Source organism: Pristis pectinata, chromosome 1, assembly GCF_009764475.1.
Source record: "Pristis pectinata isolate sPriPec2 chromosome 1, sPriPec2.1.pri, whole genome shotgun sequence".
In the NCBI taxonomy this organism is placed as follows: domain Eukaryota; kingdom Metazoa; phylum Chordata; class Chondrichthyes; order Rhinopristiformes; family Pristidae; genus Pristis; species Pristis pectinata.
This window is the reverse complement of record NC_067405.1, coordinates 6,568,430-6,595,575: the sequence shown is the minus strand read 5'-3', so window position 1 is coordinate 6,595,575 and position 27,146 is coordinate 6,568,430. Positions and strand designations below refer to the sequence as shown.

The 27,146-nt window shown below is 45.4% G+C and overlaps 1 protein-coding gene across 2 annotated transcripts in view; it reads left to right on the top strand.

Moving 5' to 3' along the window:
• The first annotated feature begins 1,241 nt into the window (after nt 1-1,241).
• cnppd1 (cyclin Pas1/PHO80 domain containing 1) overlaps nt 1,242-27,146 on the top strand; it is a 44,803-nt gene continuing 18,898 nt past the window's right edge. The window contains exons 1-4 of one of the 2 annotated variants that reach the window (XM_052027451.1): nt 1,242-1,333; nt 16,088-16,190; nt 21,649-21,730; nt 24,620-24,740. In XM_052027451.1, the coding sequence (XP_051883411.1) occupies nt 1,265-1,333; nt 16,088-16,190; nt 21,649-21,730; nt 24,620-24,740 (375 nt within the window). In that variant the 5' untranslated portion in view covers nt 1,242-1,264. Of the gene's footprint in view, nt 1,334-16,087; nt 16,191-19,427; nt 19,535-21,648; nt 21,731-24,619; nt 24,741-27,146 lie in introns of those variants that run through there. The other variant, XM_052027528.1, reaches the window with a different exon arrangement.

The window sequence follows — 27,146 nt, the reverse complement described above, 5'->3', positions numbered from 1 at the left end:
TACATGTGACTAATAAAGATATCTATCTATCTACCTATAACTTCCAGATTATCCTACTTCCCTTCTTGAAAAAAGGCATGACATTTGCTGCTTGCCTGTTGCTAGTGAGGACACAAAGATCTTTGTCAAAGCCCCAGCAATCTCCTCTCTCGCCTCTTTCAATAACCTGGGATAGGTCCCAACAGGCCCTGGGAACTCATCCAATCGTAGTGCTCTTCCAGAGGCCCAGCACCACCTCTTTCTTAATCTCAAAATGCCCCAATACATTAGCATGCCCCACACTGCTCTCACTAACCAAGTCTTTCTCCTTGGTGTATACTGGTGAAGGTATTCACTTAGTACCTCGCCCATATCCACTGACTCCAAGCATAAAGCAACATGCAGGTGAAGCAAGCAATGAGAGGGATAGGGTGTGTATGAGAGCACTTGTATAAAGATGTCTTTCTGCAATTATATAGGGATTGGCTGAACCACAACGTAAGTACTCTGTAAAGCTTTGGAGTCCTTACATAAAAATGGATATACTTGCTTTTGAAGAAATGCAACAAAGATTCACTGGGTTAGTTTCAAGGAAGGCACCCCACTCTATAACCCCGCCCCTCCGGCCCCGCCCCTCCCATTGGCCCCGCCCCTCTCTCCCTGACCCCGCCCCACTGATACCACCTTTCTCTCTCTGGCCCCGCCCCACTCTATGACCCAGACCTCTCTCCCGGACCCCGCCCCTCTACCGGACCCCGCCCCTCTCCCTGGCCCCGCCCCTGTCCCTGGCCCCGCCCCTGTCCCTGGCCCCACCCCTCTGTCCCTGGCCCCACCCTTCCCCCCTGGCCCCGCCTCTCTCCTTGGCCCCGCCCCTCTCTCCCTGACCCCGCCCCACTGATACCACCTTTCTCTCTCTGGCCCCGCCCCACTCTATGACCCAGACCCCTCTCCCGGACCCCGCCCCTCTCCCGGACCCCGCCCCTCTACCTGGCCCCGCCCCTGTCCCTGGCCCCACCCCTCTGTCCCTGGCCCCACCCTTCCCCCTGGCCCCGCCTCTCTCGGCCCCGCCTCTCTCTCCCTGACCCCTCCCCTGTCCCTGGTCCCGCCCCTCTCTCCCTGGCCCCAACCCTCTGTCCCTGGCCCCACCCCTTCCCCCTGGCCCCGCCTCTCTCTCCTTGGCCCCGCCTCTCTCCCCGGACCCCGCCCCTCTCGCCCTGGTCCCGCCCCTCTCTCTGACCCCGCCCCTCTGTCCCTGGCCCCTCCCCCTGGCTGCTCCTGCGACAAGATGGCGGACTGGGTGGACTCGCTCTTTGACTCCCGCTCCTTCCCGTGCTGCGGCCTCCAGGAGTTCAGCGTGAGTGTTTCCCCGGGGCTCCCTCCCCCGCCTCCCCGGGCCGACAGCCGCCTTCCCCGGGCCCGGGCCTCCATCCAGCCCCGGCCTCGCATACCGCCCTTCGCCGGTGCCTCCGCGCCCCCGACGGCCGCGCCAGCGGGCCCACCCCGGGGATCGGGCCGCGGGAGCCGCCCTGCTCCGCCTTGGCTCCCTTTACGTTAATAAGGGCACTTGCACGATTATTGAATCTCAGATTTATTAATATCTACGTAGATTATGTTGTAAAATTTACTTGTTCCTTTATTAGCTGTGAATTTTGTGGCTGGAAGAGGATCCTTCTGTTAAAGGGGGAGTGGGGACAAAGGAGCTGAGTTGAGGGTCTTGTGGGCAAGACGAGCTTCCCCTGGGCATTTGTGGGTTGACCAACCAGAGATTCGTGCTAGCTTGGGACTGGGCTGGTGTCGGCGCACGGATTCTGCCCGGTGGTTGAGGAAAGCCTAACCTGTCACGGCAACAAGCCCATGAGGTTAATGCTGGCCAGAGATCTCAACACTTAAGTTTAAGAGTCCATCATCTGCGGCCCTCTCTGTTGCCTTGCCCCCATCATCTCCCAGCCTCTATTGCTATTTCCACTCATATGCCTATCACCCCTCTTCACCTGGATCCACCTATTGCTCCACCTCTCTACCTCACCTTATTGTACTGGCTATCTTCTTTCAGTCCAGATTAAGGGTCACAACCCGAAATATCAATGCCCCCCCCCCCATCCCAAAGATAGTGCCTGACCCACTGAGTTCCTCCAGCTGTTTGTTTTATTTTGTTCTAGATTCCAGTATCTCTTAGGTCACCACTAAGTTTAAGCTGCTTGGTTAAGCTGCAGTGGTTAATCTTTTAATGATAAATAATGCTAGCTGGTCCTGACAGGACAGTGGCAGAACTGGTTAATCCAGTGTTGTAAGAGATATATGAGAGACATAAGAGACTGCAGATGCTGGGGGATCTGGAGCGAAAAACAAACTGCTAGAAAAACTCAACAAGTCAGGCAGCATCTGTGGAGGTCGTAGGATGAGTGAGGTTTCAAGTTGAGACTCTGCATCAGGACTAGGAGTGTAAAGGGAGAGATAGCTAAAGAGGTGATGAGAAGGTTTGAGGTAAGAACTGGCAGGTGATAGGTGGAATCAGGTGAGGAAGGGTTGATGGGCAGATGGGGGAGGGAGGGGTGGAGATAGTGACAGAGGCTGGGAGGTGATAGAGTGGAGACAACAAAGGGCTGCAGATTATGGAATCTGATGGATGTATCACGGCTTGGTACGGCAACTGCTCTGCCCAGGACTGCAAGAAACCACAGAGAGTTGTAGACACAGCCCAGCGCATCATGGACACCAGCCTCCCCTCCTTGGACTCTGTCTTTACCTCTCACTGTCTTGGTGAAGCAGCCAGCATAATCAAAGACCCCACCCACCCGGGTCATTCTCTCTTCTCTCCTCTTCCATCAGGTAGAAGATACAGGAGCCTGAGGGCACGTACCACCAGACGGGACACCTTCTACCCCACTGTGATAAGACAATTGAATGGTTCCCTTATGCAATGAGATGGACTATGACCTCACAACCTATTTTGTTGTGACCTTGCACCTTATTGCACTGCACTTTCTCTGTAGCTGTGACACTTTACTGTTACTGTTTTTACCTGTACTACCTCAATGCACTCTGTACTAACTCAATGTATCTGCACTGTGTAATGAATTGACCTGTACGATCGGTTTGTAAGGCAAGCTTTTCACTGTACCTTGGTACAAGTGACAATAATAAACCGATACCAATAAGAAAGGAAGGTGGTGAGTGGAACCAGGTCCTAGGCCAAAGGGGGAACCATGGGGCGAGGGAAGAGGAGAGGGCACAGAGGAAATTGGTAAATTGGTTTACTATTGTCACATGTACTGAGATACAGTGAAAAACTTGTCTTGCATACCAATCATACAGATCAACTCATTACACAGTGCACTGAAGTAGTACAAGGTAAAACAAAAACAGAATGCAGAATAAAGTGTTGCAGTTGCAGAGAAAGTGCAGTGCAGGCAGACAATAAGATGCAAGGTCATAACAAAATAGATTGTGAGGTCAAGTGTCCATCTTCCTATACTGAGGAACCATTCAATAGTTCTATAACAGCATGGTGGTACGTGCTTTCAGGCTTTTGTATCTTCTGCCTGATGGGAGGAGGCAGAAGAGAGAATGTCCGGGGTGGGTGGGGTGTTTGATTATGTTGGCTGCTTTACCGAGGCAACAAGAAGTGTAGACAGAGTCCATGGAGGGGAGGCTGGTTTCCTTGATGTGCTGAGCTGTGTCCATAACTGCAATTTCTTGCGGTCACTGGCAGAGCAGTTGCCATACCAAGTGGTGAAGCATCTGGATAGGATGCTTTCTATGGTGCGTCACCAGGACAGGCTATTAGTGATGTTCACTGCAAGGAACTTGAAGCTCTCAACCCTCTTGACCTCAGCACCGTCAATGTCGGGTGACAGGCAGACCAGGAGGGGGAGGGGAAAGAGACTGGTAAACCGGGGGGGGCGCGGGTGGAAAACGGAGTGTGTGAGAGGAGCTGGTGGATCGGGAGGAGTGAAAGAAGGAATAGAGGGAGTGCAGCTTGCCACTATTCCCCAATGCCCTGAACAACAGTGTCCATTTATCTAATGCCTACAGTGTAATAGATGTCCCCTGAGTAGCTTACAGGAGCAATATCAAAAAAAAGTTAATGCTAGGCTGTGTAGGGCAGATAAGCAGAACTTGATAAAGACCTAGGTTATCAGGAGTGTCTCAGAAGAGGAGAGAAAGAAGCAGTGAGATTTAGGGAGAGAATTTTGGAGTTTAGGGCCCAGATAGCTGAAAGCATGGCTCCCGGTGACAAAGCAAATAAACTTGGGGATCACTGAAATTCTATAATTTCATGAGGCACAGGTATTTGGAGATGGGTGAAGTCATGAAAGGATTTGGAAATGAGGATGAAAATTTTAAAATTGAGGGACTGTATAATCAGAATACACTGTGGGTACACAGGAGATGTAGGTGAAAGGGAGTTAGTACAGTTTAGAATGGAACAGCTGCTTTGTTTACTGTCTTAAAAAGGGAAGCCAGCCAGGGGCGTGCAGTGGAATAGTCAACTCCAGAGGTGCCAAAGGAAGGTGAGCTGAGGCAGACTACAGTTGAATGTGGAAATAGGTGAACTGGCCATGGTGTGGATGTAAGGAGTAAAAACATAGTCTGCACCAAAAACAACAGGGACAGATAACTGAAGTTGAGAACAGGGCTATTGGTATTGGTTTATTATTGTCACTTGTACCGAGGTACAGTGAAAAACTTGTCTTACATACCGTTCATACAGATCAATTCATTACACAGTGCAGTTACATTGGGTTAGTACAGAGTGCATTGATGTAGTACAGGTAAAAATAATAACAGTACAGAGTAAAGTGTCACAGCTACAGAGAAAGTGCAGTAAGGTGCAAGGTCACAACAAAGTAGATCATGAGGTCAGAGTCCATCTCATCGTATAAGGGAACCATTCAATAGTCTTATCACATTGGGATAGAAGCTGTCCTTGAGCCTGGTGGTACGTGCTCTCAGGCACCTGTATCTTCTACCCGATGGAAGAGGAGAGAAGAGAGAATGACCCAGGTGGGTGGGGTCTTTGATTATGCTGGCTTCTTCACCAAGGCAGTGAGAGGTAAAGGCAGAGTCCAAGGAGGGGAGGCTGGTTTCCGTGACACGCTGGGCTGTGTCCACAACTCTCTGCAGTTTCTTGCAGTCCTGGGCAGAGCAGTTGCCGTACCAAGCTGTGATACATCCAGGGTGCCGGGGGAATAAAAGGTGTTGAGCAAGTGCAATGCTATTCTGTCGAATGAATGGCCAAATGGGTGACTAGGTTGAAACTATAGTGGTGTTTGCTAACTCTATTCTGGAATGAAAGGTTTGTGTAATGAGGGAAGGTTGAGCCTGTACCTATTGGTGTTGAAAAAGGTCTTATTGAAGCATGAGGCTGGACAGAGTGGATGCTGAGAGGTTGCTGAACCACATGGGGGAAACGGGAACTATGGGCATAGTTTTAGAAAAAGGGTTGTGACAGAGGAGCTGGATTTCTTCTCTGAGGTTAATGAACCTTTGGATTCTCTGGGGTTCCTGAATCTTTGGATTTTTCTTCCCCCAGAGAGCTGTGGAGGCTGAATTATTGAATGAATTTAAAGCTGAGATCGAAGAATTTTAGTCAGTCGTGGATTCAAGATTTATCAAGTCGTCGAGTTTATTGTCAGATGCACAAGTTACTTACTTACAGCAGCATCGCAGGCATGTGGCATTAGAGACACAACATTCGCAAGAAAAGCATAAATTGAACATAAATTATACGCAATTTTAAAAGAAAAAAACACGATTAGGACAAAAAGATGTCCATTGTAGTGCAAATTGGTCATAGTGTTGCTATTACTGAGGTATAGATTAGGATTTTGCAGGTTTGACGGGAAGATGCTGTTTTTGAACCCTGCAGGTTTGGGACTTCAGGCTTCTGCAGAGAATATAGAACTAAGGCCATCATAAGATCAGTCATGGAGGAGTCATGGCCCACTCCTCCAGTTTCTTGTTCTTGTGTATTGATTGTCTATACAGTAGCTAGTGCTCCTGTTTTGTGTGGCAACATGTGTGACTTTATACTGTCACTAATATAGAACCATAGAACAATACAGGCCCTTCGGCCCACCATGTTGTGCCGACCTTCAAACCACACCTAAGACTATCTAACCCCTTCCTCCCACATATCCCTCTATCTTAAATTCCTCCATATGCTTATCTAACAATCTCTTGAACTTAACCAATGTATCAGCCTCCACTGCCACCCCAGGCAGCACATTCCATGCCCCAACCACTCACTGGGTGAAAAACCTCCCTTTGATGTCTCCCTTGAACTTCCCACCCATTACCTTAAAGCCATGCCCTCTTGTATTGAGCATTGGTGCCCTGGGAAAGAGGCGCTGGCTGTCCACTCTATCTATTCCTCTTAATATTTTATATACCTCTATCATGTCTCTCCTCATCCTCCTTCTCTCCAATGAGTAAAGCCCTAGCTCCTTTAGTCTCTCCTCATAATCCATACTCTCTAATCCAGGCAGCATCCTGGTAAATCTCCTCTGCACCCTCTCCAACGCCTCCACATCCTTCCTATAATGAGGTGACCAGAACTGGACACAGTACTCTAAGTGTGGTCTAACCAGAGTTTTGTATAGATGCATCATTACTTCGCGGCTCTTAAACTCAATCCCCTGACTTATGAAAGCTAACATCCCATAAGTTTTCTTAACTACCCTATCCACCTGTGAGGCAACTTTCAGTGATCTGTGGATATGAACCCCCAGATCCCTCTGCTCCTCTACACTGCCCAGAATCCTACCATTTACCTTGTACTCCACCTTGGAGTTTGTCCTTCCAAAGTGTACCACCTCACACTTCTCCAGATTGAACTCCATCTGCCAATTGTCAGCCCAGTTCTGCATCCTATCAATATCCCTCTGTAAGCTTCGACAGCCCACCACACTATCCACAACACCACTGATCTTTGTGTCATCTGCAAACTTGCTAACCCACCCTTCCACCCCCTCACCTGTCATTAATAAATATCACAAAAAGTAGATATCCCAGAACCGATCCCTGTGGGACACCACTAGTCACAGCCCTCCAATCCGAATGCACTCCCTCCTCCACAACCCTCTGCTTTCTACAGGCAAGCCAATTCTGAATCCACACGGCCAAGCCTCCCTGGATCCCTTGGCCTCTGACCTTCTGAAGAAGCTTTCCATGCGGACCCTTGTCAAACGCCTTACTAAAATCCATGTAGACCACATCTACTGCACTACCCTCATCAATCTTCCTGGTCACCTCCTCAAAGAACCCTATCAGGCTTGTTGACAAGATCTTCCCTTCACAAAGCCATGTTGGCTGTCTAACCAGTCCATGATTCTCTAAATGCTCATAGATCCTATCTCTTAGAATCCTTTCTAACAACTTACCCACCACAGACGTAAGGCTCACTGGTCTGTAATTCTCTGGACTATCCCTACTACCTTTTTTGAATAAGGGAACAACATTCGCCACCCTCCAATCCTCCGGTACCATCCCCGTGGACAACGAGGACTCAAAGATCCTAGCCAACGGTTCAGCAATCTCCTCCCTCACCTCATGAAGCAGCCTGGGGAATATTCCGTCAGGACCCAGGGACTTATCTGTCCTAATATTTTCTAACAGCTCCAACACATCCTCTCTCTTGATAGCTACATACTCTGGAACGTTACCCTCACCAACACTGTCCTCAGCATCATCAAGGCCCCTCTCCTTGGTGAATACTGAAGAGAAGTATTCATTGGGAACCTCACCCACTTCCACAGCTTCCAGGCACATCTTCCCACCTTTGTCTCTAATTAGACCTACCTTTACTCTAGCCATCCTTCTGCTCTTCACGTATGAGAAAAAAGCCTTGGGATTCTCCTTAATCCTACTCGCCAAAGCCTTTTCATGTCCCCTTCTCACTCTCCTCAGCCCCTTCTTAAGTTCTTTCCTTGCTACTCTATACTCCTCATGAGTCCTATCTGATCCTTGCTGCTTACACCTTATGTACGCTGCCGCCTTCTTCCTAACTAGTTGTTCCACCTCTCTTGTCACCCACGGTTCCTTCACCCTGCCATTCTTTCTCTGCCTCACTGGGACAAATTTATCCCTAACATCCTGCAAGAGATCCCTGAACATCGACCACATCTCTACAGTACATTTCCCTTCAAAAATGTCATCCCAATTTACACTCAAGTTCTCGCTTTATAGCCTCATAATTCGCCTTTCCCCAATTAAATACCTTCCCGTCCTCTTTGCTCCTATCCCTGTCCATGACAATGCTAAATGTTACGGAGCAGTGGTCACTGTCCCCCAAATGCTCACCCAGCAAGAGATCTGTCACCTGACCCGGTTCATTACCTAAAACTAGATCTAATATGGCATTCCCTCTAGTCGAGCTGTCAACATACTGTGACAGGAATCCGTCCTGGACGCACTTAACAAACTCCACCCTGTCTAAACCTTTGGCATTAAGCAGGTGCCGATATATATTTGGGAAGTTGAAGTCTCCCACGATAATAACCCTGTTATTTTTGCACCTTTCCAAAATCTGCCTCCCAATCTGCTCCTCAGTATCCCTACTGCTACCGGGGAGCCTATAGAATACCCCCAGTAGAGTAACTGCTTTCTTGTTCCTAACTTCCACCATATTGACTCTAGAGAGGATCCTTCTACATTATCCACCCTTTCTGCAGCTGTAATAGTGCCCGTGACCAGTATCGCCACCCCTCCTCCTCTTCTCCACCCCTCATCCCTTTTAAAACACTGAAAACCAGGAATATTCAATATCCATTCCTGCCCTGGTGTCAGCCATGTCTCTGTAATAGCCACAATATTCGTAGTCCCAAGTACTTTTCCAAGCTCTCAGTTCATCTCCCTCATTCCTGATGCTTCTTGCATTTAAGTAAATGTACTTTAGCCCCTCCACCTTACTACTTTTATAGCCTGTACTCTGCTTCTCCTTCCTCAAAGCCTCTCTACCTGTCAGATCTGACTTTTCCCCATCCCCTTCTTCCTCTGAGCTACTCCTCCAGTTCCCTTCCCCCTCGCAAACTAGTTTAAACCCTCCCGAACCACCCTAGCAAACCTGGCATTACTCTATATATGTTGCAATAGAGTGATTCCATTTTGTAACCCGATCTGATCAAGGAGTGTTGTATTGAACCACTTAAACATTTTTAAGCCTTTTGTATCAACATCGGCCTAAAGAGTGATCAGAGAGGAAGCTGTTAGATTTGCTGGAACTTAAATGTACTAAAACAATTGGGTTTTTTTGCGCATGTTAGCAAAGTCAATACTCCTAGTCACGCTTTCAAAACAGTTATAAATTGCTGAGCATGACTTTGCCAGAGTGGCTTCTGCTGTTGCAGTCCATTAGCACAGAATGACCTCAACCTTAGTTGCCCCTTCTTGAGTCAAGCTAAAGTTGAAGTGTTTTGCAATGGAAAAAATAACATGTTGCTTGCTACTTGCCTGGCCAAACAAAGGTTTGCCAAGCAAACAGAACCTTCCAACCTGATGAAAATTTTACGAGGATAAGGATTCAGCCAAATGTCAATGATGTGAGTTGGAGTCACATCTGGGGATTCATTGGCTTGCTTTTATGCACTCGGGAGCTCTCAGATCTATCATAACATTGAATGCCAGCTATAGTAAAGTGGGCAGCACTCTCACCTCCGAGTCAGCAGAATATGGGTTCCAGTTCCCCTGCAGAAACTTCCTCACAGAAATCTAGGCTGACACTCCGATGTATGATCGGAGGTCCTTTCTCTCAGATGAGAGGTAATCTAAGCACTCTTCTCTCCTTGGTGACATCAAAGATCCCATCGCACTTTTTCAGAGAAGAACCCCCTAGTGACCTTCCAATATTTATCCCTCGCTCTTTAAACAGATAATCTTGTCCATATGACGTTGCTTGATGCGGAGGCACTATGTCCACAATTTGGTGTTTCCTATATTAAAATAGTGACTAGACTTCAAAAGTATTTAATTGTAAGGCGCTTTTTTTCTCGCTGCGGAAAATGTAAGGTGCTGCATAAAATGAGTCCCTTTTCTTCCATAAATCATTTACAGAAATCATAGCTGTGTAACTTAAATAAGGAAAGAAAGGCCTTTGTAAAATATTGATGATTAAGATCTATGTATGTTAATTAGGTCTGAATGGGTGTTTTGTAGTTGATTTTTCTCAATTTATCTTAAAAATCTGTTAATTCCATTGCCTGACAAATTAGTATAGCATTCATTTACAACAGCCTCGGAGAACGGAGGAATTAGAAGGAATAGTTTTTAATTATTTATAATACCCCATGAAAAAATCTGGTGACCCCTTGAAATAGAGGTTGATAAATAGTTATATAATCCAGCACAGGTCATCAAACTGGTCCACTATTGTTTGTGCACCACACAAACCTTCTCCCATGTTACTTTGTGTTTCATTCCTTCCTTGTGTATTTATTTAGTTTTCTCTTAAATTAGTTCAAAAATTATTTTTCAGACTGGAGACCAGGATTGTGAATAATTCTTTCTGAAATCTAGCTCGGGTGTCTAACTGACTGACTGGTCTCCTTGCTGTACAATTCAGTGATTTTGTTTTTAAGATGAAATTTAAATGGGTTTGGTGCCTCTTTCCAAAGAGTCTATCTGTATTCTTTATAGTATTCACAGTGACTGTCACTCGTCACGTGACAGGAATTTCTAACTAGCTTGAGAAAATAAGCAGAGGTCTATTGTTTAAAGAGCTGGTGAGATTCCATCCTGTATACTGCAATTGTAATTTCTCAGAGTATGCAGAACTCAGCACGTGAAGTGATTCAAGTTGTATGGGATGTTAACACTAAAAAGTTACAGAAATAAGGTAATCCTATTTTTATTAAATATTATCTTTTTAAAAGCATCCTCCATTTAAGGCAAAGAAGATTTTCCCCTTTGGTTCTTGAAATTGGTTACAGAATTGAACTGCATTCATTCTTTGCATGGAATATTTCTCAATATGAGATGTAGGCTGTAGAATATTCTGGGAATCCTGAAAGGGCTGTGAATGCAGGACATTTCAATACATAAAACACAACAACCATGTGTACATAAAAGGTCATTAAAACAGCAGTGTGGAAATTGACAGATACAGGCAGAGCCCGTACTAGGTAAGGGTTCTGTTCCTGAGAACTGTCTATAAGCCGATTTCTCCGTGAGTCACAAGTGTCTGTTTTTTATAGCAACCCATATTGTATCGCTCTATATGCACTAATTCTTTCATTTCATCGAATATTCACCTTAACACCACCCATAATTGAACTAATGGAAAATATACTGTATCCAGTCATTAATGAATACCACAAAACATATTATTATTGTTGCTACTATCGTGAAAAATGCTTCAAAAATGTATGGGAGAATTTGTGTAAAGTTGGATATTCATAGGTCAAGTCATCCGTAACCTGGGGAAACCCTGCAGTCTATAGTTGTGATGGCTGCGGGATAATTCTTGACCAGTACATTCGGGTAACTCCAAGTTCCTTTACTTGGGTTTTTTTCTGTATGAGATTTCTTTCTGTGTTTTTTTATATTGTATACTCTTTGTCTCAATCAGTTTGGTTTGCTGCTGCCTCACTTTGAACAAGTTAGCAAAGTGTGTTGAGAAACGTTTTATGAACAGAAAGCAGGGCATCATTGTTTTGAATCTGGAGCCACAAGAAACTGCAAATGCTGGAATCTGCAGCAAAAGATAAGCTGCTGGAAGAACTCAGCAGGTCAAGCAGCATCTGTGAAGGCAAAGGGATGGTTGACATTTCAGGTCGAGACCCTGCATCAGGACTGAGTGTACCATAGAACAATACAGCACAATACAGGCCCCACCAACCACTCTCTGGGTGAAAAACCTCCCTCTGACATCTCCCTTGAACTTCCCACCCATTACCTTAAAGCCATGCCAGAGAAGATAACTAGTATATTTTTTTATTTTTCCTGTCAAAATGGGCAAGCTCACATTTTCCAACATTAAGTTCCATTTGCCAGATCTCTGATCACAGGAAGAAATATTGACCACTAGTTCTAGATTCTCCACAAAAGGAAACATCACATTTCTAAACAGTGGGGTAAAGCCTGGCCTGTGTGGCCTCCCCTCATAAGACAACCTGCCCATAACAAGTTTCAGTAAACTTTCTTTGAACTGTTTCCAATGTATTTATATCCTCCCTTAGATTAGAATCACCTGCTCCTAATTTGTATATCCAAAGGTTTAGAAGGATATGGGCCAAACACTGGGAAATGGGACTGGCTCAAGTAGACAACTTGGTTGGCATGGACCAGTCGGGCTGAAGGGCCTGTTTCTATGACTCTATATGTAAATAATTGAGCATTGTCTATAGAAGTGGGGGGGGGGGGGGTGTTGTAGGTTGGTGGGTGATAGGAGGAACCAGATAAGGGAGGGATGATATGCATATGGAACCAGATTGGTTTATTGCTGGAATTGGTTTATTATTGTCACGTGTATCGAGGTACAGTGAAAAGCTTGTCTTGCATACCGTTAATACAGATCAATTCGTTAGACAATGCATTGAGGTAGTACAAGGTAGAAACAATACAGAATGCAGAATAAAGTGTCACAGCTACGGAGAAAGTGCAGTGCAGGCAGACAATAAGGTGCAAGGCCATAAGGAGGTAGATTGTGAGGGCAAGAGTCAATCTTATCACACGAGGGAACTGTTCAATAGTCTTACAACAACGGGATAGAAGCTGTCCTTGAGCCTGGTGGTACATGCGGGGTGGGGGGGGGGTGCTGGGTGTGGGCGAAGGGGGAGAAGAGTGCATGGTCTGTATGTTAATGCCATACACTGGATATGGTGGGGGGGACTTCTCTCTGTGTATATTCATGCTGAAGTGAACCAGCCATTCACCGCAAAAGTAAAATGTGGGTCAGAACTGTAATGCTGCTGCTGCCTGTCTATAATCTGAATAACTAATAACTAGGTTATGTAACACATTATGGTGTGGCTTGGGTCCATCAAGGCTGTCGTTACTACCTAGAGAAAAAATAATGCTGGCGTTTGAATGACATTTTTAAAATCCAGAGGTGGGAATAATCAATTCTTAACAGTTTTCTACAAAGTGATTTGATCCATAAATTGAGTTGGAAACTTGTGAAACATTCCTGTGCATTGTTTATTAACAATGCATTGCCAATGGAGCTTTACACATCAATAGGTGTCATAGCAGATAAACTGTGATGTGCTGCATGTCGTGGAATTACACTGACTGACTGTGGCTTAATTGCTATAAACAGGGGTGGGGGAGGGGGGGTTAAGAACATCCAACCTTATGGATTATTTGGAATTAGTAGGCATTAATACAGTGTTGTCATTTAAAAGAATCACAGATACAGTTTTATTATGCTTTACATGGAAAATTGGTACTGTTTGCCTCCTTTTAAAATTCTTCCGTGACAATGCCCACAAATTTCCTCACCTGGCCTGCAGGCAACAGACTGTTACTAAAATTCTTGTCTGTTGTTCACGTCCTGTGCTCCCTGTGAATGGTGAACACTTATGAAGAGTTTGTGCATTTTGAGTAAAGATGGTGACGGAATTAATAATAAAAAAACTACAGATCCTGGAAATTCTCAGCAGGCCAGGCTGCTTACGTGGGAAGAGAAACAGAGCCAACGTTTCAGGTCGAAGACCTGCTTTGATGAAGGTGATTACTCCGTAGTTTAATGACAAGGCTCCTGTTCTGGTCTCTTGAGCACCCCTATTTCATGTTGTTCCACCAGCAACCAAGTGCTGACATTTCCTGGCTCTGCATGTCTCATTGTCTCTTTCTCACAACCCTCCACCCCTCCCTCCCTCCCCCACCAATCCCCTTATTGCTCCAGATGTTTCAGTCAGAGAAACTTTATCCCTGCATCTACCTCGTCGAGCCTCATAAGAATTTCATATGTTTCAATGAGATCATGTCTCTTTTCTTATGTACTTCACTATGTACCTCAGGCCAAGTTTTTGGTTATCTAGTGACAGATTCACAGAATTGTTTAGGCACAGAAGGGGGCCATTCAGCCCATTGACTGGTTCCTGATATAGCAATCCAACCAGTTGCATTCCACCACTCTACTTCCATAACCCTGCAGATTATTTTCATTCAAGTGTCTATTCAACTTGAAAGCACTAATTCTCTTTTCAGCACAATCTTTAAACGAGTCCTGGAGCATTACTACTGTGTGTTTTTTACATTCTAAGCAAAAGGTACAAGGAGAATTTTATGTCCATTTCCCCTGGTCCTTGAACCTACTGCTATCTCTATTTTCGGCTTCCCTCTTTTTATCCTACCCTAGTTAGAATCTTTGCATTTTTCTCAAATCTGCACTCGATTTCTTTGCTCTAAAGATAACAGCTTTTCCTGTCTAATCCTATAGCTGAAGTCCCTCATCACTGGAACTTCTCTGATAAATCTTTACTGTACCTCTGGGACCACATACATAGGACAAGTAGCACAGAAACAGTTCATTGAGCCCAATCAGTCCATGCTGGTGTTTCTGCTTCAGGAGGGCAAAGATCACAGCTACCTGGAAGACGATAAGCACTGTGGTGGGTTTAGAACATAGAACACAGTACAGCACAGGAACAGGCTCTTTGGCCCACAATGTTGTGCTGAACTAACTAAATTAGTGATCAAATGCCCAACTAGACTAATAACTTCTGCCTGCACAATGTCCATATCCCTCCATTTCCTGCACATTCATGCGCCTATCTGAGAGCCTCTTGAATGCCTCTATCGGATTTGCCTCCACCACCACCCCTGGCAGTGCATTCCAGGCACCCACCACTCTCTGTGCAAAAAAAAAGGACTTGCCCCACACATTTCACTTTACCCCCTCTCACCTTAAATGCATGCCCTCTGGTATTAGGCATTTTAACCCTGGGAAAATGATACCGGCTATCTATCTATGCCTCTTATGATCTTATAAACCTCTATCAGGTCTTCCCTTAACCTCCGCTGCTCCAGAGAAAACAACCCAAGTTTGTTCAACCTCTCCTTATAGCACATGCCCTCTAATCCAGGTGGCATCCTGGTAAACCTCTTCTGCTCCCTCTCCAAAGCCTCCAAGTCCTTCCTGTAATGGGACAACCAGAATTGAATGCAGTACTCCAGATGCGGCCTGACTAGAGTTTTATAAGGTTTTATACAGTCTGAGGTCTTGATCGTTGGAAAGGTCCAGAACTGATCCTTGTGGAATGCCACCACCCAACATCTTCTGCTGTGAATAGTTAGGTTCTCTACTCTCCATCTGTGCTGAAGCCAGCTGGCAATCTGCATCCTTCCCAAAGTTTGTTCTTCTTGTGTGGTTTAGAACATGGAACAGTACAGCACAGAACAGGCCCTTCGGCCCACATTGTTGTGTTGAACTATATGAACACCTCCTCCATGATCAATCTAACCCTTTCCTCCTTCACAGCCCATAACCCTCCACTTTTCTTACTTCCGTGTGCCTATCTAAGAGCCTTTTAAATGTCCCTATTGTATCAGCCTCTACCACCACCCCCGGCAGTGCGTTCCAGGCACGCACCATTCTGCGTAAAGAACCTACCTCTGACATCTCCCCTGAACATTCCTCCTCTGGCCTTAAACGGATGTCCTCTGTTATTGGCCATTGCCACCCTGGGGAAAAGGTGCTGGCTGTCCACTCTATCTATGCCCCTCATAATCTTGTACACCTCTATCAAGTTGCCTCTCATTCTGCATTGCTCCAAAGAGAAAAGCCCTAGCTCACTCAACCTTTCCTAATAAGACATGTTCTCTAATCCAGGCGGCATCCTGGTAAATCTTCTCTGCACCCTCTCTAAAGCTTCCACATCCTTCCTATAGTGAGGTGACCAGAACTGAGTTCAGTATTACCTTCTGTTCGTTCGCTGATCTGTGAAGCATCACGGTGACGTTCTTCCTGTTAATGGTACTTTAAATAATGTTGGTTTAAGGCTCCAACAACTCTGTCAGAAAACTTCTGTCAGAAAAAAAGGTAGCTTTAGCATCCTGAGATTTATTATAAAACTGAATATTTTTTAATGTTGCACTTTTTTTTACTAAAAAGATCACAAGGATTCTGTCAGCTCATACTTGGAATTATTTCTGCTCTCTGCAGCTCCTTCCTGGCCACAGCAAGATAACAGAGAGAGTGAAAAAGCGGCTCTACTATGGTCGAGACATAGACTACAACATGGACGCTCTGTCCTGTCCTGTCACTGGTATGTGTGTACACACTGCTACTCACACAAGGTTTTGATTCTTTCCTTGAATGTATTTCCAGTAAGAGTAGTAGCAAGTGTTGAGGGCAAATCTCAGAGCCCCAGCAGCTACAAGAGGGCCTTGGGATGTTTTAATGGTGTTATATAAATACCTGTTGGAGAGGGAGTTGTTCAAAGTTTCTGGTTGTACCTTCAATTATCTGACCACAGTTTATCCCTCTGTTGTGCGAAAGGGTACACAAAGCAGCAATTCAGAATCCATGTTATTTTGTGCCTACAAAGTACATAAAAGAAGCGGGCAACCAAAGATGCTAGCTTACATGTACCAGTGATTGTTTAGTGACACAACAGTTTTGGTGCAGCCTAGGGGTGGTATTCTATGTTATGTCAAGCATAATAATATCAATGCTGCTTTAGTGTTTACGTAGTGGTTATCCATTAGTAGTTGCCTGATCATCAGCTGCTGAGGTGACACTTGGTGTAAGAGCTTAGACAGTTTCTTCCAAACAGAATTCCTTTTCATAGATTTGTCCATTTAATTATAATGAAATTCTGAGAGAGAAGGAATTAACATTTATAAATAGCTTTTGAATTCTTGAACAGTCAAACATATTTCACAGACATTGAATTACTCTTTAGTAATCAGTTTTGCCATGCACACAAGCAAGGCATCCAGCTTGTCCACAGCATGGTCTTCCCATCAGCAATCAACTTTTGGCAGTACAAGTTATGGGATAAATATTGGCCAAGACACACGGAGAAGTACTGAGCCTGTGAGGTCTTTCATGTCAACCTGAGCAAATTGGATCCGTCTAATGCCTTGTCTAAAAGTTGACACCACTTGCACTCTAGCAGTTGCTCACAGAATTCTAATTCTCTGTGGGTTTGCATAGCTTGAAGTGATTGTGGACCTTGAGTGGATTCCCTGTGATGTTAATTGAAGGCAAGGTTAAATGAAGGCATAATGGGTGGCACGGTAGCGTAGCGGTTAGCGCAACACTATTACAGCGCCAGCGATCAGGGTTCAATTCCCGTCACTGTCTGTAAGGAGTTTGTACGTTCTCCTGTGTCTGCGTGGGTTTCCTCCGGGTGCTCCGGTTTCCTCCCACATTGCAAAGATGTACAGGTAGGTTTAAAATGGGCGGCGCAGACTCGTTGGGCCGGAAGGGCCTGTTACCACGCTGTAAATAAAAAAAATTTTTTTTAAACTTTTAAAATTCTAATCTAGAAAATGTGAGTGAAGTAAATGTGATGCATATGGAACACTCACACCATTGCACCGTTCAGAGTATTTAAATTAGAGGACATTTGGAGAGAGAAACTAAGATAAGATGAGATATCTTTATTAGTCACATGTACATCAAAACACACAGTGAAATGCATCTTTTGCAAGTGTCACCACGCTTCCAGTGCCAACACAGCATGCCCACAGCTCCTAACCCGTACATCTTTGGAACATGGGAGGAAACCGGAGCACCCGAAGGAAACCCACGCAGACATGGGGAGAACGTACAAACTCCTTACAGACAGCGGCCGGAATTGAACCTGGGTCGCTGGCGCTGTAAAGCGTTAAGCTAACCGCTACACTACCGTGCCTGCCGATAATGTTAATTGAAGGCAAGGTCTAATCGAGAAAATGTGAGTGAAGTAAATGTGATGCATACAGAACATTCACACCATTGCACCGTTCAGAGTATTTAAATTAGAGGACATTTGGAGAGAGAGACTGGAAGCAATAATGGTGATCACAAAACTGTCTACTTGTCATAGAAGCCCATCTGGTTCACTAATATATAGGGAAAGGAATTGGCTGGTTTGGCCAATTATATGACAGCGGATGCACAGCAATTTGATTGACTCTCTGAAAGTCCCTACTGATCAAGAACTTCTTGTGCACCACCTCTTTTAAAAGACCACTTATGGAAAGGCAATAAACATTGGCTTTGACTAGGACTTGCATCTCCCTGAATAAATTAATAAGACTTTAAACACATTATAGATACTGTGGACCACCATAAAGCAAAAATAAAATAAATGAATGACTTCTACAATTGAGCAAATTGTTGAATTTTAAAAAAAAGTTATTTTTTTTAATACAGTTGTTACTGAAATTAAGGATAGAGATGTATGTTGTCTTATTTGCATTTTCAAAGAAGTCTTGGAAAGAAAAGCTGTAATTTGGTGTGGGTATACCAATCCCAGCATGAGAATCTGGAAAAAGTTTAAAAAAGAGTATTGAAGAGAGAAGTTCAGTGATCACTTAAATTCAAAGTCTAGTATGCATTTGACTCAGCAAATGTTGAAGAATGCTGTATTGGTCCCATGATGCGTTAGCATGTCAATTATCAGTCAATTCCATGTTAGCAGTCTCTGCTGTACCCTCTGTAGAAGGTAAGGCACTATCTCAACTCATCTGAAGCAGTAGTAGTCCTGGCAGAAAACAGATACCACTGCCTCTACAAGCCACCACTGTTATTTTACAATGTGGACTAGTTGAGTACGTGGCTAATAGGGAGGGAGACCATAGCCAGAAACTAAAGGTATTATATGGAGCATGTGCTTACACAGCTTTAAGGATATGTACTATTCAAACAAGGACAGGGTGTCCTTAACAACAGCATCCCTCAGCCAAAAAAAAATTGGTCTTTCATTCAATTCTCTTTCTGAGACAGTATCAAGTTTGCAATGATTGCTCTTCAAGGGTGATCTAGTTATTGTGAAACTTTTTGGATGTCCTAAGGACACAAACATGATATATGAATGCAAGTTCTTTATACTTTGTATTGTATTGCACGGTCATCTACTCTATCATGATCTTTCCTGGAGGTGCAGAATTATTTAACTGCTTATGTCCCTCAGTCCAACCTTCGTATTAACTACTTACAGGCTTAATTCCTCCCTTCTACTCCTATTTAAATAAAATAAGATATTTATTTATTAGCCACATGTATATCGAAACACACAGTGAAATGCGTCTTTTTGCGTTGCTAAGAATGTGCTGGGGGCAGCCCGCAAGTGTCGCCACTCTTCCAGCACCAACATAGCATGCCCACAGCTCCTAACCCGTACGTCTTTGGAATGTGGGAGGAGACTGGAGCACCTGGAGGAAACCCACGCAGACATGGGGAGAACATACAAACTCTTTACAGGCAGCAGCGGGAATTGACCCCAGGTCGCTGGCGCTGCAATAGCATTACACTAACCACTATGCCACCGTGCCACAAGATATCGCTTGTCCACCCTATCTATGCCCCTCATAATTTTATACACTTCCAACAGATCACCCCTCAGCCTCTGCCACTCCAGAGGGACTATAGAATTCTGCTGTGCACCCTCTGTAGAAGGTAAGGCACTATCTCAACTCATCTGAAGCAGTACCACTGCCTCTACAAGCCACCACTGTTATTTTACAATGTGGATTAGTTGAGTACGTGGCTAATAGGGAGGGAGACCATAGCCAGAAACTAAAGGTATTATATGGAGCATGTGCTTACACAGCTTTAAGGATATGTACTATTCAAACAAGGACAGGGTGTCCTTAACAACAGCATCCCTCAGCCAAAAAAAAAATTGGTCTTTCATTCAATTCTCTGTGCAGATAGATCTGAGTATCATTATTTCTGGCACACGCAGTTAGCTTGCAGACACGGTGATTAATTTAGAGGTCAAATTGAATGTCGACCGTCACTACAAGAGGGATGGAATATAAGATTAGGGGTGTCTTGCAACAACTGTGTAGGGTTTGGTGAGACCACACCTGGAGCATTGCATGCAGTGTTGGTCTACTTTTTTAAAGGGGGATACACTTGCCTTTGAGGCAGTCCAAAAAAAGGTTCACTAGGCTAACTCCTGGTATGAAAGATTCTGGAAGGGGCTTGACAAGATAGCTGCTGTGAAGATGTTTTGTCTCTATAAACTGAAATATATTTTCAGAAGAAGGGGTAATCCATTAAGAAGGAGATGAGGAATTTCTTCTGCGGTTGTCATAATCTTTGAAATTCGCTATTCCAGAGCTGTAGAGACTGAGTTGAATATATTAAAGGATAAGGTGAGCAGATAGATTTTAGTTCTGTAGGGGGATCATGGGGACCAGGTAGTAAAGTTTTTAGGCCAAGATTTAAGGACATCACAGTGGTACAACAGTTAGTGCTGCTGCTGCTTAGCCTCAGTGCCCTGCCTTTGATCCCTATCTTGAGTGCTGTCTGGGTGGAGTTATCATGCACTCCCTGTGACTTGGGTTTCCACTGGGTGCTCCAGTTTCCTCCAGGTCCCAAAGTTTAATTGGCTCCTGTAAATTACCCCTAGTGTAGGAGGGTGGCAGGAGAATTGGTGGGGGTGTTGATGGGCATGTGAGAGAATTAGATTACAAGGAAATAAGTGGGGGAATGGGACTGATGGGATTGCCAGCATAGACTTGATGGGCTGAATGGCCTTCTTCATTGTCAGGAAACACGACATCAGCCATGACTTTACTGAATGGGTGTGCAGGTTTGAAGAGCCATATTTTCTGTGGTCTGACTTTTCCTTGACCATATATTTATGACCTAAATTGCAGGCTTTGTATTTTCACTTGGCTTTCTTTACAATTGAGAAAACTATGATCCCACATTCAGTAACTTTATTTTATAAATTAATGGTAGCAATTTTACTTGACTATTCTAAGTCTGGGAGCTCTCAGGAAAAAAAAAGTGCAATAGATTGATTATTGAGGGCAACCAGCACAGGTATGTGGAGTTTTGATACATTCAGGTATTAAAGGAAATGCAGTAATGGATGGAAAGTTAATCAATAGACTGGAAACCAAGATGTGAGATAAATGAGCTTTGTTCATAGAGAAAGGATGGAGGTCCATCCCAAGAGTCAGTTTTGGTTTCTATGTTTGTCTAGATGACCAGGACCTGAGGGCACGTAGTGAAATCTGAAAACCTGCCAATGGCAAAAGAGTAGGATGCTCAGCAAGTGTGAAGGAGCAGGTCAAAGAAATGACACTTCAGGAGCAAATGCAATATAGCACAGGGAAGAGGAATACTCATTAATGGGAAAAACGTCAAAAATGTGGATTTAAAAGCATGGGTAGAAATAGATAAAACCATCAAACACTTCAATAGGATTTACTGTCCTATAAATAGGGAGCAGAATGCAAGTGATAATGAATTTATGCCAACTAAAGACGTTAAATGAAGATATCTTCCATCTCAGCGTATAGATCTGTCAGAGTATCTTGAAGAAGAGGAGTTCTTGATTTCTTGGCCAACATTGATCAATGCTGATCAAGAACTTACCTGACCATTATCTTTGTACCGTTTTTGTGAGCATGCTATGTAGTTGTTGCATTTCATCGTTGCTGCAGCAAAGTTGCTGATACAATATTGAGTCCTAGTGCCACAAACTTTGTGTTACTGATGGGCTCTTAAAGCACTCGAAACAGTGGTGTAATTCAAAACTTCTGTCTCTTTAGATATTGCAGTCGAACTGCTTCAGAAATCAGCACCGAGCCCGATCAGAAAACTCCGGAAGAAATATGCAGCTCATGTGGCGAGGTAACTTCAAAATTTAATTGAGAGTTTATTGTATTTATTCCAGCTCTGTTTCCAGGCCTCCCAGTTTGGCCCAACCAAGGATCCCAGGTATTTACAGTAAACCTGATGGCATGAACATCAATTTCTTTTAACTTGCGGTGACTACTCCTCTGTATATCCCCTTTTTTTTCCCTTATCCCACCGGCCCCCATCACTCCATCTCTTTCCCCTCCCCTGCCCTCTCAATCTGTCCATCACCCACACATTCCTCCCTCTGGTTCCCCTCCTCACCTCCTTCCCTTTATTCTGTGGTCCACTGTCCTCTCCCACCCGATTCCGTCTTCTCCAGCCCTTTGTCACTTCTACCTATCACCTCCCTGCTTCTGACATTCCCACTCTCCCCCTCCCTCACCTGCCTATCACCCCCCCCACCTCCCCCCGCACCCACCTATCACCCACCAGCTCTTGCTCCACCCCTTCCCCCCCCCCCCACCTTTTTATACTGGATAACTCCCCTCTTTCCAGTCCTGATGAAGGGTCTCAACCCGAAACATTGACTGTCCATTTCCCTCCACAGATGCTGCCTGACCCGCTGAGTTTCTCCAGCATTTTATGTGTTGCTCCAGATTTCCGGCATCTGCAGTCTCTCTTGTGTCTCCAATGTGATTTGTTAGTGACCTGTTTTCTTTTCGGACACTACTCTTACCAAGAACGACTGCCCTCGTCCACCAGCAACTGTGCCAGCTGTTTTGGTTTACCTTCTGTAGTGCCCCATCATATTTTTTCTTTGGAATCTTGCATCGCAATTCCTCGTGAATATTTTACCCCAAAGTGGTATTTTCCTTGCAGTCAGTTGCTGCCTGCTCTCTAGGTTGGCTTTCTGAAGCAAACAAGCAAGTAATCCATTGAAAGCAAACCATGGTTTAATTCAGAGAGCTGGAAAGTGATTGAGTGACTGGGGGATGATTTTTGTTAACTAATATTGAATTATTGAGGTTACTGTATGTTTTAGGGAAACATAGAGCTCTGTATTTTTAGGGGAGGGGTGATAAACCCTGTTCTACTGCATACTATCATTCGACATCAAATAGTATAAAGGCTTTCAATTGCAAGTGAACTATTAAGATGGGTGTTATGATGTTACCAAAGTTTGTTCCCATAACTGTTGACCTCTTTCCCTACTGAATGCTGATCAGCAATGATCCTTTATAAATGTTGACGTTTCATTCATGACATCGAAGAGGCTAACTGACTCGCTCCAGCTCATTGATCCAGAAAGACAATAAAGGGCCATTGTTGTAGGGTCAGTGGGTTTTGATGATTGCAGCACTTTTCCTGCCACTGTTCTATTCAAAATCTGTTCCAGGAGTCAAACACTGCGCATGAAGAATTTCTGATCAACATTTTCTTTGAGCTAATTTGAACCTGTGACCCACTGCTCCTTCATTTAAATTAATTTTCTCATTAACTGTCTATAAGATCAGTCGGGCTTTTTCCTATTTGTACAGTCCTTCCTCATAATCGAAATAGAGTCATAGAGTAATACAGCATGGATACAGACCCTTTGGCCCAACAAGTCCATGCCAACTATGGTGCTCACCCAGATAGTCCCAATTTCCTGTGTTCACCCCATATCCCTCCCTCCCCTCAATGTATCTATCCAAGTGCTTTTTAACTGATACTATTGTACCTGCCTCAACCACTTCCTCTAGCAGCTCATTCCATATACTCACCACCATCTGTGTGGAAAAAGTTGCCCCTTTTTAAATATTTGCCCTCACCCTAAATCTTTGCTCCTTAGTTTTGGACTCCCCTACCCTGGGGAGAAGACTGTTACCGTCCATCTTATAATCCATCTTACCATCCTCTCATAATTTTAAACATTTCTATAAGGTCGCCCCTTCATTCTCCTATGTCCCAAGGAATAAAGACCTAGCCTGGCCAACCTCTCCCTGTAACTCAGGCCCTCTAGTTCTGGCAACATCCTTGTAAATCTTTTCTGCACTCTTTCCAATTTAACCATGTCCTTCCTATAACAGGGTAACAAAAACTGTACACCATACTTCATGTGGCCTCACCAATGACTTATACAACTGGAACATTACGTCCCAACTCCTATACAATGCCCTGACTGATGAAGGCCAGTGTACTAGACACCCTTTTCACCACCCTGTCTACTTGTGATGCCAAATCTTTCAACAAATCTTTAAGACTTGGAATCAGCTTCACACTTCCTCTGTACTGTGACTATGGTGCCTCTCTTGTACCTTAGTGGCCAAAATTGGGTGTACCTGATCTGATTCAATTCCTTATGCAAAATAGAACTAGACCTGCTGTTAGTTATTCCTCCCAACACAGAGGACCCTGCCATCAGCAGTCTGCACCAGTGATACCCACTATTTAGGTAAGAGTACAAACATGAGACCGATTTGGCGGGGGGAAAGTCATATGTCTTTTTATACAATGAATGTTTTTAGATATTTATCAGGACCCTTTCAATTTAATGTTGAAGACATGTGATAGAAAGTGACAATGATTGGAGATGTTCATGTAACAATGCATGAGTGAGTTGCTTGCCACATTGTAAGGCAGGGAAGAAGCTCTTGCCCTCGGCTAATGAGTGGGTAATTTATTTTTTTTACGCATTTCTGGTACGTCTGCATTGCTTGGCTGCGCCAATAAAGAGCTTATGGTAGACCTTCTCATTAAACCTTCTAGCTTTGCTAAATTCATTTAAAGATGTGGGACTAACTGCCAAAAATCTTGTATGAAAATGGTCAATAATATAATTTCAGCACAGTGTGGGCAATGATGTTAAAAAATTCATGTAAATTAAGGGAGTACCCCATCTATCCTCTTACATCCTCAGAAATAATTCTGTAAGCTGGTGATCTCTGCTTTTTTCCATAGGGAGGCCTGTATCTCACCTTGTGCAATGATGCTTGCTCTTGTCTATATTGAACGGCTTCGACATCGAAACCCTGAGTACCTGCAGCAGATCTCTTCATCTGACCTTTTTCTAATATCGATGGTGAGTGCGCAACATTTCTACCAGCCTTGCCTTTGCTTTTTCAGATCCTAAAGAAAGAAAGCATTTGACTTTCTTCAGTGCCTTCAGTCATTCTCGGGACGTTCCAAAGAGCTTTGAACTTGAATTTCATTGTAATAGGCATATATACACAGGGTATAAATGCCATGAAAACTATCTTTTTGCAGCAACAGCACCGTACATTCCAGACATGACAAACATAAGTTAACACAAACACATTGACATAACTTACACAAGAAAATAAGCATTCAGACCTTCGTGCAAGTTGAGAGAGAGAGGGAAAGAAACATAGTCTGAGGTAGTGTTAGGGTTTTTCAGGTCGCTTCAAGAACAATAGCAGTGAGGAAGAAGCTGTCGTTGAACCTTGAGGTTCGGGTCTTCAGGCTCCTGGACCTCCTGCCTGATGACAGCAACAAGAAGAGGGCACGGCCCGGATGGTGGGGGTCCCCAATGATTGATGTTGCCTTCCCGAGACATCACCTCTTGTAGATGTCCTCGATGGTGGGGAGAGCTGTACCCATGATGGAACTGGCTTAAGTCCACCACTCTCTGTAGCCTCTTGCATTCCTGTGCATTGGAGTTTCCATACCAGGCCTTCTTTCCACTGTACATCTGTAGAAGTTTGTCAGAGCCTTTGATGACATGCCGAATCTCCGTAAACTTCTAAGAAAGTACAGATGCTGGCACGCCTTCATCATTGGTTGCATCATCTTTGTAGACACGAGGAGATGTGGGTGAGGGCTGCATTGATGGTGGTGGAAGGGAAACCCTGCTTACTGGAAAAAAAGGACATCTTGGATGTCCTGGAACGGAAAGCCTCGTCATGGGAGCAGATGCAGCGGAAGTGGAGGGAGTGGGAGAAGGGGAGAGCATCCTTGCAAGTGACAGGGTGGAAAGAGGTGTCGTCAAGGTAACTGTGAGAGTCAGTGGGTTTGTAAAAGATGTCTATGGTTAATCTGTCTCCAGAGATGGAGACCAATAGATCCAGAAAGGGGAGAGCTCCAAAACTCCAGAATTGCAGATGCTGGAATGCCTTCATCATTGGTTGCATCATCTTTGTAGACACGAGGTTTTGCAGATGCTGGAATCTGGAGCAACATACAAAATGCTGGAGGAACTCAGCAGGTCAGGCAGCATCTATGGAGGGAAATAAACAGTTGACAGAGTTTTGGAGCTCTCCCCGTTCTCTCCGTGACTTCCTTGTTCCCACTGATGACCCTCCTGGCACTTATCCCCTGCAACTGTACTAAGTGCTACGCCTGTCCCTGCACGTCTTCCCTCACCACCATTCAGGGCCCTAGACAGTCCTTCCAGGTGAGGCAGCGCTTCACCTGTGAGTCCGAGGGTGTCATTTATTGGATCCGGTGCTCCCGGTGAGGCCTCCTGTACATCAGTGAGACCCGACGCAGATTGGGTGACCCGCTTCGTCGAGCACCTTCGCTCCGTCCGTCGCAAAAGCGAGGACCTCCTGGTGGCCACCCATTTCAATTCCACCTCGCACTCCCATACCGACATGTCTACCCACAGCCTCCTCTACTGCCATGTTGAGGCCAGACGTAGGTTGGAGGAACAACACCCCATATTCCGCCTTGGTAGGGTCCAACCCGACGGCCTCAACTCTTCCCTCCCCCTTTTTTCTTTCTCCCCTTCCCCCCCCTTTGTTTTCCCTCATTCCTGTGGCCCCCTCACCCCTTCCCTTTCCCTTCCCCCGCCCTCATGACCTGCCCATCTATTCCCCACCTTTCCTTTTTCTCCATGGTCCACTGTCCTCTGCTGCCAGATTCTTTCAGCCCTTTGCCTCTTCCACCTCTCACCTCCCAGCTTCTTGCATCTCATCCCCCCTCCCCCACCCACCTACCTTCCCCCTCTCACCTGGACTCACCTGTCACCTGCCAGCCAGTGCTCCCCCTCCTCCCCTCCTCCACCCCTCCCCCTCCTCCCCCTCCCCTCCCCCTCCTCCCCCTCCCCTCCCCCTCCTCCCCCTCCCCTCCCCCTCCTCCCCCTCCCCCTCCTCCCCCTCCCCTCCTCCCCCTCCCCTCCTCCCCCTCCCCTCCTCCCCCTCCCCTCCTCCCCTCCCCTCCTCTCCCCCTCCTCCCCCCTCCCCCTCCTCCCCCCTCCCCCTCCTCCCCCCTCCCCCTCCTCCCCCCATCCCCCTCCTCCCCTCCCCCTCCTCTCCCCCTCCTCCACCCCTGCCCCCTCCCCTCCCCCTCCTCCACCCCTCCCCCTCCTCCCCTCCCCCTCCCCCCTCCCCCTCCCCTCCCCCTCCCCTCCCCCTCCCCCTCCCCCCTCCTCCCCTCTCCCCCCTCCTCCCCTCTCCCCCCCCTCCCCCCACCCCCCCCCCCCCACCTTCTTATTCAGGCTTCTGCCCTCTTCCTTTCCAGTCCCGAT